General features: G+C 45.4%; 1 protein-coding gene across 1 annotated transcript in view; it reads left to right on the forward strand.

The window, feature by feature from the left end:
• The window catches only part of cdh17 (cadherin 17, LI cadherin (liver-intestine)), a 113,937-nt gene that overhangs the window by 91,503 nt on the left and 4,921 nt on the right, over positions 1–17,513 (forward strand). Inside the window, exon 17 of the mRNA XM_055633583.1 lies at positions 12,833–12,949. Within this exon, the coding sequence (XP_055489558.1) occupies positions 12,833–12,949 (117 nt within the window). The remainder of the gene's footprint in view (positions 1–12,832; positions 12,950–17,513) is intronic.

The following is a 17,513-nucleotide window of genomic DNA, read 5'->3' on the forward strand; positions in this document are numbered from 1 at the left end:
GACTGAAATCTGCAATAAAAGTATAACTATTTCCTGTGTTATGTATTAATACATTTAACATAATAATAATATGGGACTTAATGTAACATAAAATTATTTCAAACATAATAATTGAGGTTGCCAAGTAATATAAAAAATATATCAACATTAATCTTGTTGCTCATCAGTAATAGAACACCAATGCGTTTTAACAGTGGATGGAGGTTGGGGGTGTGGAAGGAGAATGTCAAGAGTCTTTTTTGAGAGAGTTGGTTCATCACCAATTAGTCCAGGGAGGAGTCCAGAACCAGACGTCACAGTTTACAAATAAGGGGTAAGCCATTTAGAATGGAGATGAGGAAAAACTCACACAGAAGGTAGTGAATCTGTGGAATTCCCTGCCTCATAAGGCAGTGGAGGCCAATTCTCTGGATGCTTTCAAGAGAGAGTTAGATAGAGCTCTTAAAGATAGAGGAGTCAGGGGATATGGGGAGAAGGCACGAATACTGATTGGGGATGATCAGCCATGATCATAGTGAATGGCAATGCTGGCTTAAAGGGCCGAATGGCCTACTCCTGCACCTATTGTCTATTGCCTCCTTAAAATTCGCCTCCATTATTCATGTGCAATTTGGCATCAATTACCTTCTCATGAAGAAATCATAATTGCCACTCCTTCACAGCGCCAGGCACCCGGGTTCCATCTTTTCGTTTAGTTGTTTAGGGTTACAGGCCTTTCGGCCCACCGAGTCAACGGCCAGCGATCCCCGCATATTAACACTATCCTACACACACTCGGGACAATTTAAACATGCAGCAAGGCAATTAACCTGCAAACATGTACGTCTTTGTAGTGTGGGAGGAATCCAAAGATCTCGGAGAAAACCCACCCAGGTCACGGGGAGAACGTACAAACTCCGTTCAGACAGCACCCGTAGTCGGGATCGAACCTGGGTGTCCGGCGCTGCAAATGTTGTAAGGCAGCAACTCTACCGCTGCACCACCGTGACCCTTCACCTCGTGTGCTATCTGCGTGGAGTTTGCACGTTTTTCCTGTGACTGCTGGGTGCTCCATTTTCACGTTCGCAAGTTCACAAGTTATAGGAGTAGAATTAGGCCATTAGGCCCATCTACTCTACTCCGCCATTCAATCATGGCTGATCTATCTTTCCCTCTTAACCCCATTATCGTGCCTTCTCCCCATAACCCTTGACACCCATTCTAATCAAGAGTTTGTCTATCGCTGCCTTAAAAATATCCACTGATGGCCTCCACAGCCCTCTGTTGCAATTAATTCCACAGATTAACTCTTTCTAAAGAAGTTCCTCCTCAGCTCCTTTCTAAAAGAGCGGCCTTTAATTCTGAGGCTGTGGCCTCTGGTCCTAGACTCTCCCACCAATGGAACCATCCTTTCCACATCCACTCCATGCCTTTTCCTCCCACATTCCAAAGACGTGCGGGTCTGTAGGTTCGTCGGCCCTCTGTAAATTACCCCTAGTGTGCAGGGAGTGGATGCAAAAGTGGGAAAATGCAGAACTAGTATGGACGGGTGACCAATGGTCAGTGTGGACATGGTGGGCCGAAGGGCCTGTTTTCATGCTGTATCGCCAAACGTGAAGTGTAGATGGAGTCAACAGTGGGAGGTCTGGTTTGTGTGATGGACTGAGCTACGTCCACTACTGTCTGCAGTTTCTTGCGGTCTTGGGCAGAACTGTTCCCAGACTAAACTGTGATACTACCCTACTGTGTTTGCTTTCTATGGCCTCTGGGTTACTTGCGCACAATTTGGTGTGAGATGTATTGGGGACCATATAGGGAAGAACATTGCGACATGGGTGCAGGGTAGGCAGATTGCGCCAGATATTTCCAATGACAATAGACAATAGGTGCAGGAGTAGGCATTCGGCCCTTCGTGCCAGCACTGCCATTCACTGTGATCATGGCTGATCATCCACAATTAGTACCCCGAACCTGCCTTCTCCCCATATCCCCTGACTCCGCTATCTTTAGCAGCTCCATCTAACTCTCTCTTGAAAGCATCCAGAGAATTGGTCTCCTCTGCCTTCTGAGGCAGAGAATTCCACAGATTCACAACCCTCTGTGTGAAAAAGTTTTTCCTCATCTCCATTCTCAATGGCTTACCCCTTATTCTTAAACTGTGGCGCCTGGTTCTGGACTCCACCAACATCGAGAACACGTTTCCTGCCTCTAGCGTGTCCAAACCCTTAATAATCTTATATGTTTCATATAATGCGGAATATTTAATAGAAGCCTGAGGGGTAACTTTTTTTACACAAAGGGTGATGGGCGTATGGAACGAACTGCTGGAGAAGGTAGTTGAGGCAGGTACTATCGCAATGTTTACGAAACAGAAAGACAGACACATAAATGGGTTGAGGGGGATATAGGCCAAAACCAGGCAAGTGGGGCCAGTGTAGATGGGGCATGTTGGTCGGCATAGGCAAATTGGGCCGAAGGGCCTGTTTCCACGCTGTATGACTATGACTCTATGACACTACTTGTAAATGCCATTAACTAATAAGGTGCATGTTAATATAAAGTGTTGAGCTGTGGATTTCTTCCACAATGGAGCGGAGCTAAAAGTTCATATAGGAGCAGAATTAGGCCATTTGGCCCATCTAGTCCAGTCCGCCATTCAATTATGGCTAATCTGTCTTTCTCTCTTAACCCCATTCTCCTGCCTTCTCCCCATAACCCTTGACACCTGTACCAATCAAGAATCTATCTATGGGCCTTAAAAATATCCATTGACTTGACCTCCCCAGCCCTCAGTGGCAATGAGTTCCACAGATTCACCACCCTCTGACGAAAGAAAATTCTCCTCCTCTCCTTCCTAAAAGAAGATGAAGAGTGGGGGCGGCAGGATGGCGCAGCTGTAGAGTTGCTGCCTTACAGCACGAGAGGCCCGGGTTCAATCCTGACTAAGGGTGTTATCTGTACAAAGTCTGTACGTTCTCCCTGTGACCACATGGGTTTTCCCCGGGTGCTCTGGTTTCCTCCCACACTCCAAAGATGTACAGGCTTGTAGGTTAATTGGTTTTGATAAAGATTGTAAATTACCCCTAGTGGGTAGGATAGTGCTATTGTATGGGGATCGCTGGTCGGGGCAGATTTGGTGGGCCGAAGGGCCTGTTTCTATGCTGTATTTCTAAACAAAACTAATTTAAATGATTTTAATCTAGCGCAATAGTTCTGCTTATTCCTATGAATACTATTTACTATCATGGCAAATCAAATTCCTCGTATGTTGCAAAACATACTTGGCTAATAAAGAATGATTATGATCATGATTATATTGCACTAATAATATTTTTTAGATGCATTTTCCCAGAGATATTCATCTTGCTAGACCTCATAAATTGAGCAAGAGTTCATAAGTTCATAAGTTCTAGGAACTTAAGAGAGAGTTAGATAGAGCTCTAGGGGCTAGTGGAATCAAGGGATATGGGGAGAAGGCAGGCACGGGTTATTGATTGGGGACGATCAGCCATGATCGCAATGAACGGCGGTGCTGGCTCGAAGGGCCGAATGGCCTCGTCCTGCACCTATTTTCTATGTTTCTATGTTTCTAACTGAATTAGGACATTTAGCCCATCAAGTCTACTCCACTGTTCAATCAAGAGAGGTGAGAATTTATATAATGCACCAAATAATCTGAAATATTTAATTCAAAGAGGTGGAGGAAGCAGAATCAATGGAACCCTTCCAATATGAAAAGCACAAAGTGACTCAGCAAGTCAAGAGGGAATTGACGTGCAACGTTTTGGGTTGGGCCTCTTCTTCAGTCTGTATCCATATTATTATCCTATAATAATTCAAATTATTGATGACTAAGAAATATCAATGTTAAACCATTTATGCAACGTCATAAGTTGTTTGTAATGTACTGGGGATAAAGTGATAGACTTAGACTGATTGCACCACTCTGTCGAAGAACTAGCAGCGACACTGGTGGAGTTGCTGCCTCACAGCGCCTGAGACCCGGGTTCGATCCCGACTACGGGCGCTGCCTGTATGGAGTTTGTACGTTCTCCACGTGAGCTGCGTGGGTTTTCTCCGAGATTTTCAGTTTCCTCCCGCACCCCAAAGACGCGCATGTTTGTAGCTTAATTGGCTTGGTAACATTGTAAATTGTCCCTAGTATGTGTAGGATAATGTTAAGGGCCTGTCCCACTTGGCGATTTGTTTTCAGCGACTGCCGGCATCATTGACTGACGTCTCAGGTCACCGTGATGATGAATTTTTCAAGTGTCGCAAATTTTTTTTTGTCGCCGCTGAATTTTGAAATGTTCAAAATCTTTTGGCGACACTGATATGACGCCGGCAGTCGCCGAAAAAAAATCGCCAAGTGGGACAGGCCCTTTAGTGTGCGGGGATCGCTGGTCGTTGGGCCAAAAGGACCTGGTTTCACGCGGTATCTCTGAACTAAAAACACTGAATAAATGACCTCCTTGCAAATCTACACATCAGCCTCACCCTTTGTCTCTGCTCATCTTGCAGCCGTTCGGTTGCTTGTCGCATTTTCTTTGAAGAAGCAAAGTTGATGAAATATTTAAGGTGCGGTCGGACTAGTGCTCCACATCGCTTTATGACTATTTCCACTGATATATTTAACTAAGGAGGCTTTGTAGTCTGTTGTTGATTGCAGCATTGGTTGAGCCACTTTGGCATTGAGTCTAATTAGCCGTTTGATCCATATTTGTTTAACTCAATCCCATTTATCTGCCGACTTTGCACATTCATGCCCATCTTGTCTCTGGGCCAAGTTCCTATTCCAGCAAAACTAGTTTCCTCTGCTCTGCAAAGATGTAATTAAATGCCTCTTCTTTAGTTTAGTTTAGTTCAGAGATATACCATAAATATATATTTCTACCAACACAATTAACCTACAAACCTGTACGTCACCATGCTTTTGTTAGCCTTTGATTCACATGAGCCTGAGCTATCATCTTATGATATCTAGTAAGTTGCTTAATCTGTTTATTGTAACTATTTCCCAGTTGTTAACACTTTAAAACCAATATGGAATCAGTCTGCAGAAAACTCCTGTCCCATTCCCTTCATCGATGCTGCCTGACTCGCTGAGTTAATACAGCATTTAGAATCATTAAGGTGAGGGTTAGGTGTCTAACCAGGTAGCCTTTGCTTTCTCTCTCCATCCCCGTCCCCTTCCCAGTTCTCCCACTAGTCTTACTGTCTCCAACTACATTCTATCTTTGTCTTGACCCCCTCCCCTGACATCAGTCTGAAGAAAGGTCTCGACCCGAAACATCGCACATTCCTTCTCTCCAGAGATGCTACCTCACCCGCTGAGTTACTCCAGCATTTTATATCTACCTTTGATTTAAACCAGCATCTGCAGTTCTTTCTTAAGGGCCTGTCCCACAATGTCTATCTTAAGGGCCTGCATGCGACAAGCGTGACCAAATCGGAAGCGGAGGCCGCGCGGAGGTCGAGTGAGTGACGTGAAGTTCGAGCGAAGTCTGCAGTAAGTTCGCGTGTGACGTATGGCGTCAAGACGCTGCGTACAGCGTCGAGACGCTGCGCACGCCCTGCGTACAGTGTTGAGGCGGCTGCGGGCCAGCAGGCCGTTGCCGCGTGGAATTTTTGAACACGGTCAGTTTTTTGGAGCCCCGCGCGATGTCGGGACCAGCTCCGCACAACTCCATACGGCTCCGGTGATCGAAGTGGGACCGGCCCCGCGGGGCCGTACGGCTCAAGCGACCACGTTAGGTTGCGCTTGCCGCATGGAATCGCATGCTCGTGGGACAGGCCCTTTACACATTTAGAATCATGGAGTCTTTTAGACTTTAGAGATACAGCGTGGAAAGACAACCTTGGGCACACCGAGTCCTCACCAACCAGCGATCATCCCGTACACTAACATTATCGTACACACTAGGGACAATTTACAGAAGCCAATTGGCCTACAGACCTGTACGTCTGTGATTCGGTGGCCCAAAGTCCTATTTCCACACTATTATTAAACTAAACTAAACCAAACCAAATGTGTAGGAAGGAATTGCAGGTGCTGGTTTAAACCGAAGAATGACACTAAAAGCTGGAGTTACTCAACGGGTCAGACAGCATCTCTGGAGAGAAAGAATGGGTGACGTTTCGAGTCGAGACCCTTCTTTAGACAACCAAACCAAACTAAACTCCCTAAATTCAATTCACAGGACTTTATCCCCTATTTTAAGGAAAGCTTTCAGTACTACCATCTGACTATTTACCCTTCCCCTTTAGAAAGGCCAGTGGTTATTCTGTGACATTCTTGTTGGTTGCACCAGGGAGGCAACTCGCTCTCTTGGATTGATGTCCAAATCCATCGATGCGCCTGTCTACTCCCCACACTGTCGAGTCACCTGCCACGATGCTTGGACTCCTTGGACTCTTGTTCCTTCCCTCTCGTATAGATAAGAGGTCCATGGGTTCTCCTCTTTGATCCATTACAGGGCAGAGTATAACACATTGGAACATTGGCGACACAGGGATATGTCTTCAATGTATAATCTGCATTCAAATATCGCTCCTAGGGCTAACAAAATCAAGGGATCTTGGTATAAAGCAGGAACGGGGTACAGATTTTGGATGATCAGCCTTGATCACATTGAATGGCAGTGCTGGCTCGAAGGGCCGGCTGGCCTACTCCTGCACCTATTTTCTTTGTTTCTAATTCTAATTTTCTTTGTTTCCAATTCAATGAAAAATATCACAGCAAAGCTCCATCACCTTATGTGTATTCTCAGTACACATTGTTCTACTTGGGGATTTCATGTAGTTTAAGTGAGAGATACAGCGTGGAAACAGGCCCTTCGGCCCACCAAGCCCCCGTCGGCCAGCGATCCCCGCACACTAGCAGAATCCTACACACACTGGGGGACAATTTACAATTACAGCAAAGCCAAATGACCTGCAAACCTTCACGTCTTTGGAATGTGGGAAGAATCCAGAGCTCTCGGGGAAAACCCACGGGGCGAACGTACAAACTCCGTCGAGACAGCAGCTAAGTTCAGTATCGAACCCGGGTCCCTGGCGCTGTAAGGCAGCAACTCTACCGTTGTGCCACCGTGCCGCCCATATGGTGAACATATTTTGCATTGAGACAGTCTTTTCAAGGATAGACATTTTATATTTTATTGTCTAAAATATCGACAGAAGGTTTGTATTTCAATGCATATTCATTAAGTTTATTTCCTGTTCCAGTGGTTAAATTATTTTTTAAACCACAAGTCCCGTGAGAAATAACCTTTTAACTAAATGTGTTTTCCATTTTGCAATATGGATATAATTTTAGTCACGCAACATTTGCAAAGATAATATATTTCAGATTGCGAATGACGAAAGATAACACACATAAGAAAAAATTCCCATGATTGTTATAAACCTGATTAAACCTAAATTGAAAATTAATCATGGTTATTTATTTGTACGGATTTGTCTCATGATGTGCCGTGTAGTAAGCAGTGAGATACTACCAGGCTACCAAATAGATACTACGTATGAATGAAAATACATTTCAAAGCATTAAGATCAATTCTGATACATTGTGCAAGGAAAACAAAGATTTCCCTTTGTAGAGATAAACCTGATCACTGAAGAAGGTTCTCGACCTGAAACGTCGCCTATTTCTTTTCTCCAGAGATGCTGCCTGACCCGCTGAGTTCCATTGCATTTTTACGTTGCATTTTGTGTCTATCCTGATCACTGAAGCCCATTTGATCATGTTTCAGCCTGTTGGATCTTATAGTTCAGTTCAGTTTAGTTTAGAGATTCAGCGTGGAAACAGACCCTTCGGCCCACCGATACAGCACCGACCCGCGATCCCCGCACCTTAACCCTATCCTACACACATTAGGGACAATTTCCATTTATACCAAGCCAATTCACCTACAACCCTGTATGTCTTTGGAGTGTGGGACGAAACCAAATATCTTGGCGAAAACCCCACGCAGGTGACGGGGAGAACGTATATACTCCGTACAGACAGCACCCGTAGTCGGGATCGAACCTGGGTCTCTGGCGCTGTAAGGCAGCAACTCTACATCTGTGTCCTGGGGGTTGACAGTTTTACTCTTGAGCTCTCAGTTTTGAAATGACCCTCTGAACGAGTCTCACAGCAGTCGCTTTCTCTTCTCCCCTCTGTCATCGGGCAACAGATACAGAAGTGTGGAAACACATACCTCCAGACTCACGGACAATTTCTTCCCGGCTGTTATCAGACAACTGAACCATCCTATCACCAACTTCAGTGTGGTCCTGAGCTATTATCTCCCTCATTGTAGACCCTTGGGCTATTTTTAATCGGACTTTACTGGAATTCGAGTTTGTGTTTGAGTTTAATTTATTGTCACATGTGGTATAGCGAAAAGTACAGTGAAAAGCTTCTGATGAATGTTAACCAGTCAGTGGAAAGACAATACATGATTACAATTGAGCCATCCACAGCATCCAGAATCCAGATACATGAAAAAGGGAATAATGTGAATAACATTCAGGGACTTTACACTGAAGATAGACACAAAATGCTGGAGTAACTCAGCGGGACAGGCAGCATCTCTGGAGAGAAAGAATGGGTGCCATTTTCGGTTGTGACCCTTCTTCAGTCTGACTTTATCTTGCACTAAACTTTTTCACACAGAGAGTTGTGAGTCTGTAGAATTCTCTGCCTCAGAGGGCAGTGGAGGCCGGTTCTCTGGATACTTTCAAAAGAGAGCTAGATAGGGCTCTTAAAGATAGCTGAGTCAGGGGAGATGGGGAGAAGGCAGGAACGGGGTACTGATTGAGGATGATCAGCCATGATTACATTGAATGGCAGTGCTGGCTCGAAGGGCTGAATGGCCTACTCCTGCATCTACTGTCTATTGTCTATTGTCTACTTCAGGGACTTGAACTTGTGCTCAACTTTATTCCCTTTATCCTGTGTCTGTACACTGTGGACAGCTCGATACATCATGTATTGTCTTTCTGCTGACTGGATAGCACAGAACAAAAAGCTTTTCACTGTACCTCAGTACATGTGACAATAAACCAAACTAAACTAAACTAAACCAGCTAAATTAAATTAAAACAGCATTTATTTCAGACATTTATTGATTCATTTGGTCAGGGATGTGGCTGGCTAGCTCTTCCATAATAACCTTTGAGAATGTGGTATGGAACTACCTCTCGGGCCTACTGCAGAGGGTGGAGTTACTGCCTTACAGCGCCAGAGATGTGGGTTCCATCCTGATTATGGATGCTTGTCTGCGCAAGTTTTCTCTGGGTATTCCGGTTTCCTCCCACACTCCAAAGACGCGCAGGTTTGCAGGAAAATGGAAATCCCTTCTGGAAATCCCTCGGATTGTAGGATAGAACTAGTGTGTGGGTGGATCGCTGGTCGGCGATCACCCGGTGGGCAGAAGGGCCTGTTTCCACGCAGTATTGCATGATTTGCCTATCTGTTTCCTGGTGGAGGCAGATACGATAATGGAATTTAAGGGGCTTTTAGATAGACAATTGGACAAGCAGCGAATGAAGGGATGTAGATCACATGCAGGCAGATGAGATTCGTTTAGTTTGCCATTATGTTCGGCACGGACATTGTGGGCCGATGGGCCTGTTCCTGTGCTGTACTGTTCTCTCTTTCACAGTACGTGCTCTATGGCTTTAACAGTGGACGGCTAAACTAATGGAGTACCACCTCAACCTCACCAAAAATGTGTGCCTTAGCTCATCTTTGGGACTCATTTAATAACTATTTCCTCTTTGGTTGCCAATAGAGAATTGCACTATCCGGACATGTTAAAACTAGTGTGCTAAGTAAGTGTGCTGAATTTATAAGCCCAAGCTTTACAACCTTGTCTAAACTTATGCCCCTGTCCCATTTAGGAAAACTGAATAGAAACCTCTGGAGACTTTACGCCCCACCCAAGGTTTCCTGGAGGTTCCCGGAGGTTTTTGTCAGTCTCCCTAATGGTCGAAAGTGGTTTCAGCCTCTTCTATGTTCCGGCAATTAGTTCAAAAAATTAAAAACCGGCCGCGACTAAAAATAGGTTGCCGTTTTAAAAATCAGTAATTTTTTAGTCGAAGCCGGTTGCGATGCTAGTTGAAGGTGGTTGCCGGAGGTTGCAGGTGGTTGCCGGAGGTTGCAGGTAGTGGAAGGTAAGACCTTCCACTACCTGCAACCTCCGACAACCACCTTGAACTAGCATCGCAACCGGTTTCCTAAGTGGGACAGGGGCATTAGATTCTATGCCCATCACTTACTCCCCTTAAAGGGCCTGTCCCACTTCCACGACCTAATTCGCCACCTTTTCAACTCGTGGACATTTTTCATCGGGCTACTTGATGCCACGAGTACCTACGACTAGCATCACGACCTACCTATGACCTCCTACGACCTCGTGACGACCATGCTGCGAGTATGAGTCAAGGGCAAACTTGGCAGAGGTCGTGAATTAGGTTGTGAAATTGGGACAGGCCCTTTAATCACCAGTCTGGGTGGGAGAGGTTATTTATTTGTTGCTTCATTACTTGCTGCTGTTACGAAGAATTTATTACTAAAATATAAGAATGTGAAGAAAATCCTGTTTGTGGCCGTCAAACACAGAGAATTCTGTTTTACACACTAAAACCAGCAATTATATCTGGATGATTTTTAAAAATGTTTAAGTTTAGGTTTATTATTGTCACGTGTACCGAGGTACAGTGAAAAGCTTTTTTTGTTGCGTGCTAGCCAGGCAGCGGAAAGACTATTCGTGATTACAATCAAGCAGTCCATGGCATATAGATACAGGGTAAAGGGTAAAACGTTTGGGGCAAGATAAAGTCCAGTAAAGTCTGATTGAAGATATTCCGAAGGTCTACAATGAGGTAGATGGGAGGACAGAACTGCTCTCTAGTTGGTGACAATAGACAATAGACAATAGGTGCAGGAGTAGGCCATTCGACCCTTCGAGCCAGCACCGCCATTCAATGTGATCATGGCTGATCATCCCCAATCAGTACCCCGTTCCTGCCTTCTCCCCATATTCCCTGACTCCGCTATTTTTAAGAGCCCTATCTAGCTCTCTCTTGAAAGCATCCAGAGAACCAGCCTCCACTGCCCTCTGAGGCAGAGAAGTCCACAGACTCGCCACTCTCTGTGAGAAAAAGTGTTTCCTCGTCTCCGTTCTAAATGGCTTACTCCTTATTCTGAAACTCTGGCCACTGGTTCTGGACTCCCCCAACATCGGGAACATGTTTCCTGCCTCTAGCATGTCCAGGATGGTTCAGTTGTAAGTTCAGAAATTCATGTTATAGGAGTAGAATTAGGATGAGTCACACCCTGGCCACTCTCTCTTCTCCCCTCTCCCATCAGGCACGAGGTACAGAAGTTAGAAAACGCACACCTCCAGATTCAGGAACAGTTTCTTCCCAGCTGTTATCAGGCAACTGAACCATCCCAACAACTTGAGAGCTGTCCTGAACTGCCATCTACCTCATCAGGGACCCACAGACTATCTTTGATCAGACTTTACTGGATTTACCTTGCACTAAACGTTATTCCCTTATCATATATCTGTACACTGTAAATGGCTCGATTGTAAACATGTATTGTCTTTCTGCTGACTGGTTAGCACGCAACAAAAGCTTTTCATTGTATCTTGTACCTTGTACCTTGTACCTTGTACCTTGTACCTTCCGAAGAGTCCACCTACTGGAAGTTGGACAATTTTTTTACATTTATCAAGCCAATTAACCTACAAACCTGAGGTAGACAAAAGTGCTGGAGAAACTCAGCGGGTGCAGCAGCATCTATGGAGCGAAGGAAATTGGCAACGTTTCGGGCCAAAACCCTTCATCAGTCTGAAGGAGGGTTTTGGCCCGAAACGTTGCCTATTTCCTTCGCTCCATAGATGCTGCTGCACCCGTTGAGTTTCTCCAGCACTTTTGTCTACCTTCGATTTTCCAGCATCTGCAGTTCCTTCTTAAACACTTAACCTGCAAACCTGTACGTCTTTGGAATGTGGGGAAAAAAACAAAGATGTGGTACCTTGGTACATTCGACAATAAACTAAACTAGACTAACCTAGTGTTTAGTTCTCTACCTCTAGAGTTGGACATTTTACTCTGGTAAAAAGGTTTTGACTGTCTACCCTACCTATGCCTCTTATAATTTTATATACTTTTATCAGGTATTGTAAGTCTACCCCTCAACCTCTCAGGCTCCAGAGAAAATTTGGACGTCACCCGGGAGATTTTCAGTCTCTCACTTTCGTGGCTGTCTCGGAATGATCTCCCCGCTCAAAGTAACAACGTCGATTTTTTCAAGAGAGATGCTTTCAAGATGAGAGTTATATTTAGCTCTTAGGGCTAATGGAATCAAGGGATATGGGGGGAAAAGCAGGAACGAGGTACTGATTTTGGATGATCAGCCATGATCACATTGAATGGCGGTGCTGGCTCGAAGGGCTGAATGGCGTACTCCTGCAACTATTTTCTGTGTTTCTATGTTTCTACGATTTGGGAATTTAATGACCTATTATTGGTCTTAGACAATAGTCCATAGTCAGTTGTCAGTTTTATTCGTCACGTACACATACAGTGAAATTAAAGAAGAACACACAAACATCCACCACAGCATTCTTCACTGTGGTGGAAGGCACAAAGTTCAGTCAGTCCACCTCCTTGTTCACCCGTGGTCGGGGCCATAAACGCTCCTTAGTCGCCGCTACGGACGGCCGGATGTACAGGCCCTCTCGTCGGCATGGTCGAACACACTCCGCGGCTTGGAGGTCCCCAATCAGCGCTTTCTTATCGATCTTACATCATGTATATCTTCTATGGGTCTCTTTGTTTTCCTCCTTAGTTCAAGTGTGCAAGTGCACAGACAACAAAGTGTGCTTCATTCCCGTGGAAAATGATTCCTCTTATTCCAAAGTTGGACTTGCAGTTGGAATACTCCTTGGAACGGCCGCTCTTATAGGTGAGTGTTCAATGGTTCAATAGTTTTTTATTTACCACATGTACCAAGGTACATTGGCAGAGCAGCACGGTGGCGCAGCGGTAGAGTCGCTGCCTCACAGTGCCAAAGATCCAGGTTCGATCCTGACTATGGGTGCTGTCTGTACGGAGTTTTTTACGTTCTCCCTGCGACTGCGTGGGTTTTCCCCGGGTGCTCCGGTCTCCTCCCACACTCCAAAGACGTGCAGGTTTGTAGGATGTGTAGGAAAGAACTGTAGACGCTGGTTTAAATCGAAGATAGATACAAAATGCTGGAGTAACTCAGCGGGACAGGCAGCATCTCGGGAGAGGCCCAAGAGCAGTTGGAGAGGTCGCCGAGGGAGGAGAGGAACCCAAATCTTCTACGTTCCAAGTCCCCCTCGCACTTCAAAAACAAGTGGGCTTGAGGAAGCCGCTGATTGGTGGAAGCTGACGAGGGAGCAGCTGATTGGGAGTCCGATCCCTGCTGATTGTATTGTGGCAGTGTTGTATCCTAGGTAAGAGGGGAGTATGAGTTCCAGGCCAGTTTACTGTTCTGGATGTCAGATGTGGGAGATCAAGGAATCTGACAGCCCTCCAGACGTCCACATCTGCGCCAGGTGCGTCGAGATGGGGCTCTTAAGGGACCGTGTTAGGAACCTGGAGCAGCAGCTCGATGGCCTCCGTCTGGTCAGGGAGAGCGAGGAAGTCATAGAGAGGAGTTACAGAGAGGTGGTCACTCCAAGACCACAGGCGGCAGGCAAGTGGGTCGCGGTTAGGAGGGGCAAGGGGCAGGGACTAGAGAGTACCCCGGTGGCTGTACACCTTGACAATAAGTACTCCTGTTTGAGTACTGTTGGGGGGGGACAGCCTACCTGGGGGTAGCGACAGCGGCCGGGCCTCCGGTACAGAGACCGGTCCTGTTGCTCAGAAGGGTAAGGAAAAGAAGAGGAGGGCATTAGTAATAGGGGACTCTATAGTTAGGGGGTCAGACAGGCGATTCTGTGGACGCAGTCGGGAGACCCGGATGGTAGTTTGCCTCCCTGGTGCCAGGGTCTGGGATGTGTCTGAACGTGTCCAAGATATCCTGAAATGGGAGGGAGAGGAGCCCGAGGTCGTGGTGCATATAGGTACCAATGACATAGGTAGAAAAAGAGAAGAGGTCCTGAAAGGAGAATTTAGGGAGTTATGAGGGGAGTTAAAGAGGTAACAATCTCGGGATTACTGCCTGTGCCACGCGACAGTGAGAGTAGGAATGGAGCGAGGTGGAGGATAAATGCGTGGCTGAAGGACTGGTGCAGTGGGCAGGGATTCAAATTTCTGGATCATTGGAACCTCTTTTGTGGAAGGTGCGACCTGTACAAAAAGGACGGGTTGCACTTGAACCCGAGGGGGGCCAATATCCTGGCGGGGAGATTTGCAAAGGCTACTGGGGAGACTTTAAACTAGAACGGTTGGGGGGAGGGACTCAAATAAAGAAAGCTAGTAGACAGTGTGTGAGGCAGGAGGCAGAGAAGGAAAGCACTCAGACCCAACATGTAGGGGGGAAAGAAGAAAACAATAATAAACAGAGAATAAGAGGTGGTGGGGTTCTTAAATGGGTGAGCAGAGAGACAGAGGGGTGTAAAATGGGGGTGGAAGCAATAGGTAGCAAGGTGAAAAGTAAAAGTGGCAGGCAGGCAGGCAGGCAGACAAATCCAGGGCAAAAATCAAAAAGGGACACTTTTCAACATAATTGTAAAAACAAGCCTGAAGGCTTTGTGTCTCAATGCAAGGAGCATTCGTAATAATGTGGATGAGTTGAATGTGCAGATAGCTATTAATGATTATGATATAGTTGGGATCATGGAGACATGACTCCAGGATGACCAAGGCTGAACATCCAGGGATATTTAATATTCAGGAGGGATAGACAGAAAGGAAAAGGAGGTGGGTTAGCGTTGCTGGTTAGAGAGGAGATTAACGCAATAGAAAGGAACGACATTAGCTTGGAGGATGTGGAATCGATATGGGTAGAGCTGCGAAACACTAAGGGACAGAAAACGCTAGTGGGTGTTGTGTACAGGCCACCGAACAGTAGTAGTGAAGTTGGGGATGGCGTCAAACAGCAAATTAGAAATGCGTGCAACAAAGGTAAAACAGTTATAATGGGTGACTTCAATCTACATATAGATTGGGTGAATCAAATTGGCAGGGGTGCTGAGGAAGAGGATTTCTTGGAATGTATGCGGGATAGTTTTCTAAACCAACAAGTAGAGGAACCAACGAGAGAGCAGGCTATTCTAGACTGGGTATTGAGTAATGAGGAAGGGTTAGTTAGCACTCTTGTTGTGCGTGCCCCCTTGGGCAAGAGTGACCATAATATGGTTCAGTTCTTCATTAGGATGGAGAGTGACATTGTTAATTCAGAAACAATGGTTCTGATCTTAAAGAAAGGTAACTTTGAGGGTATGAGACGTGAATTGGCCAAGATTGACTGGCAATTAATTCTAAAAGGGTTGACGGTGGATATGCAATGGAAGGCATTTAAAAACTGCATGGATGAACTACAAAAATTGTTCATCCCAGTTTGGCAAAAGAATAAATCAGGGAAGGTAGTACATCCGTGGGATAGTATCTGTAAATGAGACATTACACACGTGTAACTTCAAGATAGTCTTTAATATACATTCAGACTTAACAACATATTAGTATTCACTGGCTCCAGCCTGCTACTGAACTGCGTAGCGGGAGAAGAGGGTGTTAGTATAAATGATACAGTGAGGCGGGATTAGTGATGCTAATTGAATAACCACTTTGGTTACGTCTTCACTAAGGAAGACATAAATAATTTGCCGGAAATAGCAGGCGACCGTGGGTCAAAGGAGATGGAGGAACTGAGTGAAATCCAGGTTAGTCGGGAAGTGGTGTTGGGTAAATTGAATGGATTAAAGGCCAATAAATCCCCAGGGCCAGATAGGCTGCATCCCAGAGTACTTAAGGAAGTAGCTCCAGAAATAGTGGATGCATTAGTTATAATTTTTCAAAACTCTTTAGATTCTGGAGTAGTTCCTGAGGATTGGAGGGTAGCTAACGTAACCCCACTTTTTAAGAAGGGATGGAGAGAGAAAACGGGGAATTACAGACCAGTTAGTCTAACATCGGTAGTGGGGAAACTGCTAGAGTCAGTTATTAAAGATGTGATAACAGCACATTTGGAAAATGGTGAAATCATTGGACAAAGTCAGCATGGATTTACGAAAGGTAAATCATGTCTGACGAATCTTATAGAATTTTTCGAGGATGTAACTAGTAGAGTGGATAGGGGAGAACCAATCGATGTGTTGTATCTGGACTTTCAGAAGTCTTTCGACAAGGTCCCACATAAGAGATTAGTATACAAACGTAAAGCACACAGTATTGGGGGTTCAGTATTGATGTGGATAGAGAACTGGCTGGCAAACAGGAAGCAAAGAGTAGGAGTAAACGGGTCCTTTTCACAATGGCAGGTAGTGACTAGTGGGGTACTGCAAGGCTCAGTGCTGGGACCCCAGCTATTTACAATATATATTAATGATCTGGATGAGGGAATTGAAGGCAATATCTCCAAGTTTGCGGATGACACTAAGCTGGGGGGCAGTGTTAGCTGTGAGGAGGATGCTAGGAGACTGCATGGTGACTTGGATAGTCTGGGTGAGTGGGCAAATGTTTGGCAGATGCAGTATAATGTGGATAAATGTGAGGTTATCCATTTTGGTGGCAAAAACAGGAAAGCAGACTATTATCTAAATGGTGGCCGATTAGGAGATGCAACGAGTCCTGGGTGTCATGGTACACCAGTCATTGAAAGTAGGCATGCAGGTGCAGTAGGCAGTGAAGAAAGCAAAAGGCATGTTAGCTTTCATAGCAAAAAGATTTGAGTATAGGAGCAGGGAGGTTCTACTGCAGTTGTACAGGGTCTCGGTGAGACCACACCTGGATATTGCGTACAGTTTTGGTCTCCAAATCTGAGGAAGGACATTATTGCCATAGAGGGAGTACAGAGAAGGTTCACCAGACTGATTCCTGGGATGTCAGGACTTTCATATGAAGAAAGACTGGATAGACTCGGCTTATACTCGTTAGAATTTAGGAGATTGAGGGGGGATCTTATGGAAACTTACAAAATTCTTAAGGGGTTAGACAGGCTAGATGCAGGAAGATTGTTCCCGATGTTGGGAAGTCCAGGACAAAGGGTCACAGCTTAAGGATAAGGGGGAAATCCTTTAAGACCGAGATGAGAAAAACATTTTCAGATTCAGATTCAGATTCAGATTCAATTTAATTGTCATTGTCAGTGTACAGTACAGAGACAACGAAATGCATTGGACAACGAAATGCATTTTTCACACAGAGTGGTGAATCTCTGGAATTCTCTGCCACAGAAGGTAGTTGAGGCCAGTTCATTGGCTATATTTAAGAGGGAGTTAGATGTGGCCCTTGTGGCTAAAGGGATCTGATGTGGCTAAAGGGGGTATGGAGAGAAGGCAGGTACGGGATACTGAGTTGGATGATCAGCTATGATCATATTGAATGGCGGTGCTAGCTCG

The sequence above is a fragment of the Leucoraja erinacea genome, chromosome 4 (assembly GCF_028641065.1).
Source record: "Leucoraja erinacea ecotype New England chromosome 4, Leri_hhj_1, whole genome shotgun sequence".
NCBI lineage: Eukaryota > Metazoa > Chordata > Chondrichthyes > Rajiformes > Rajidae > Leucoraja > Leucoraja erinaceus.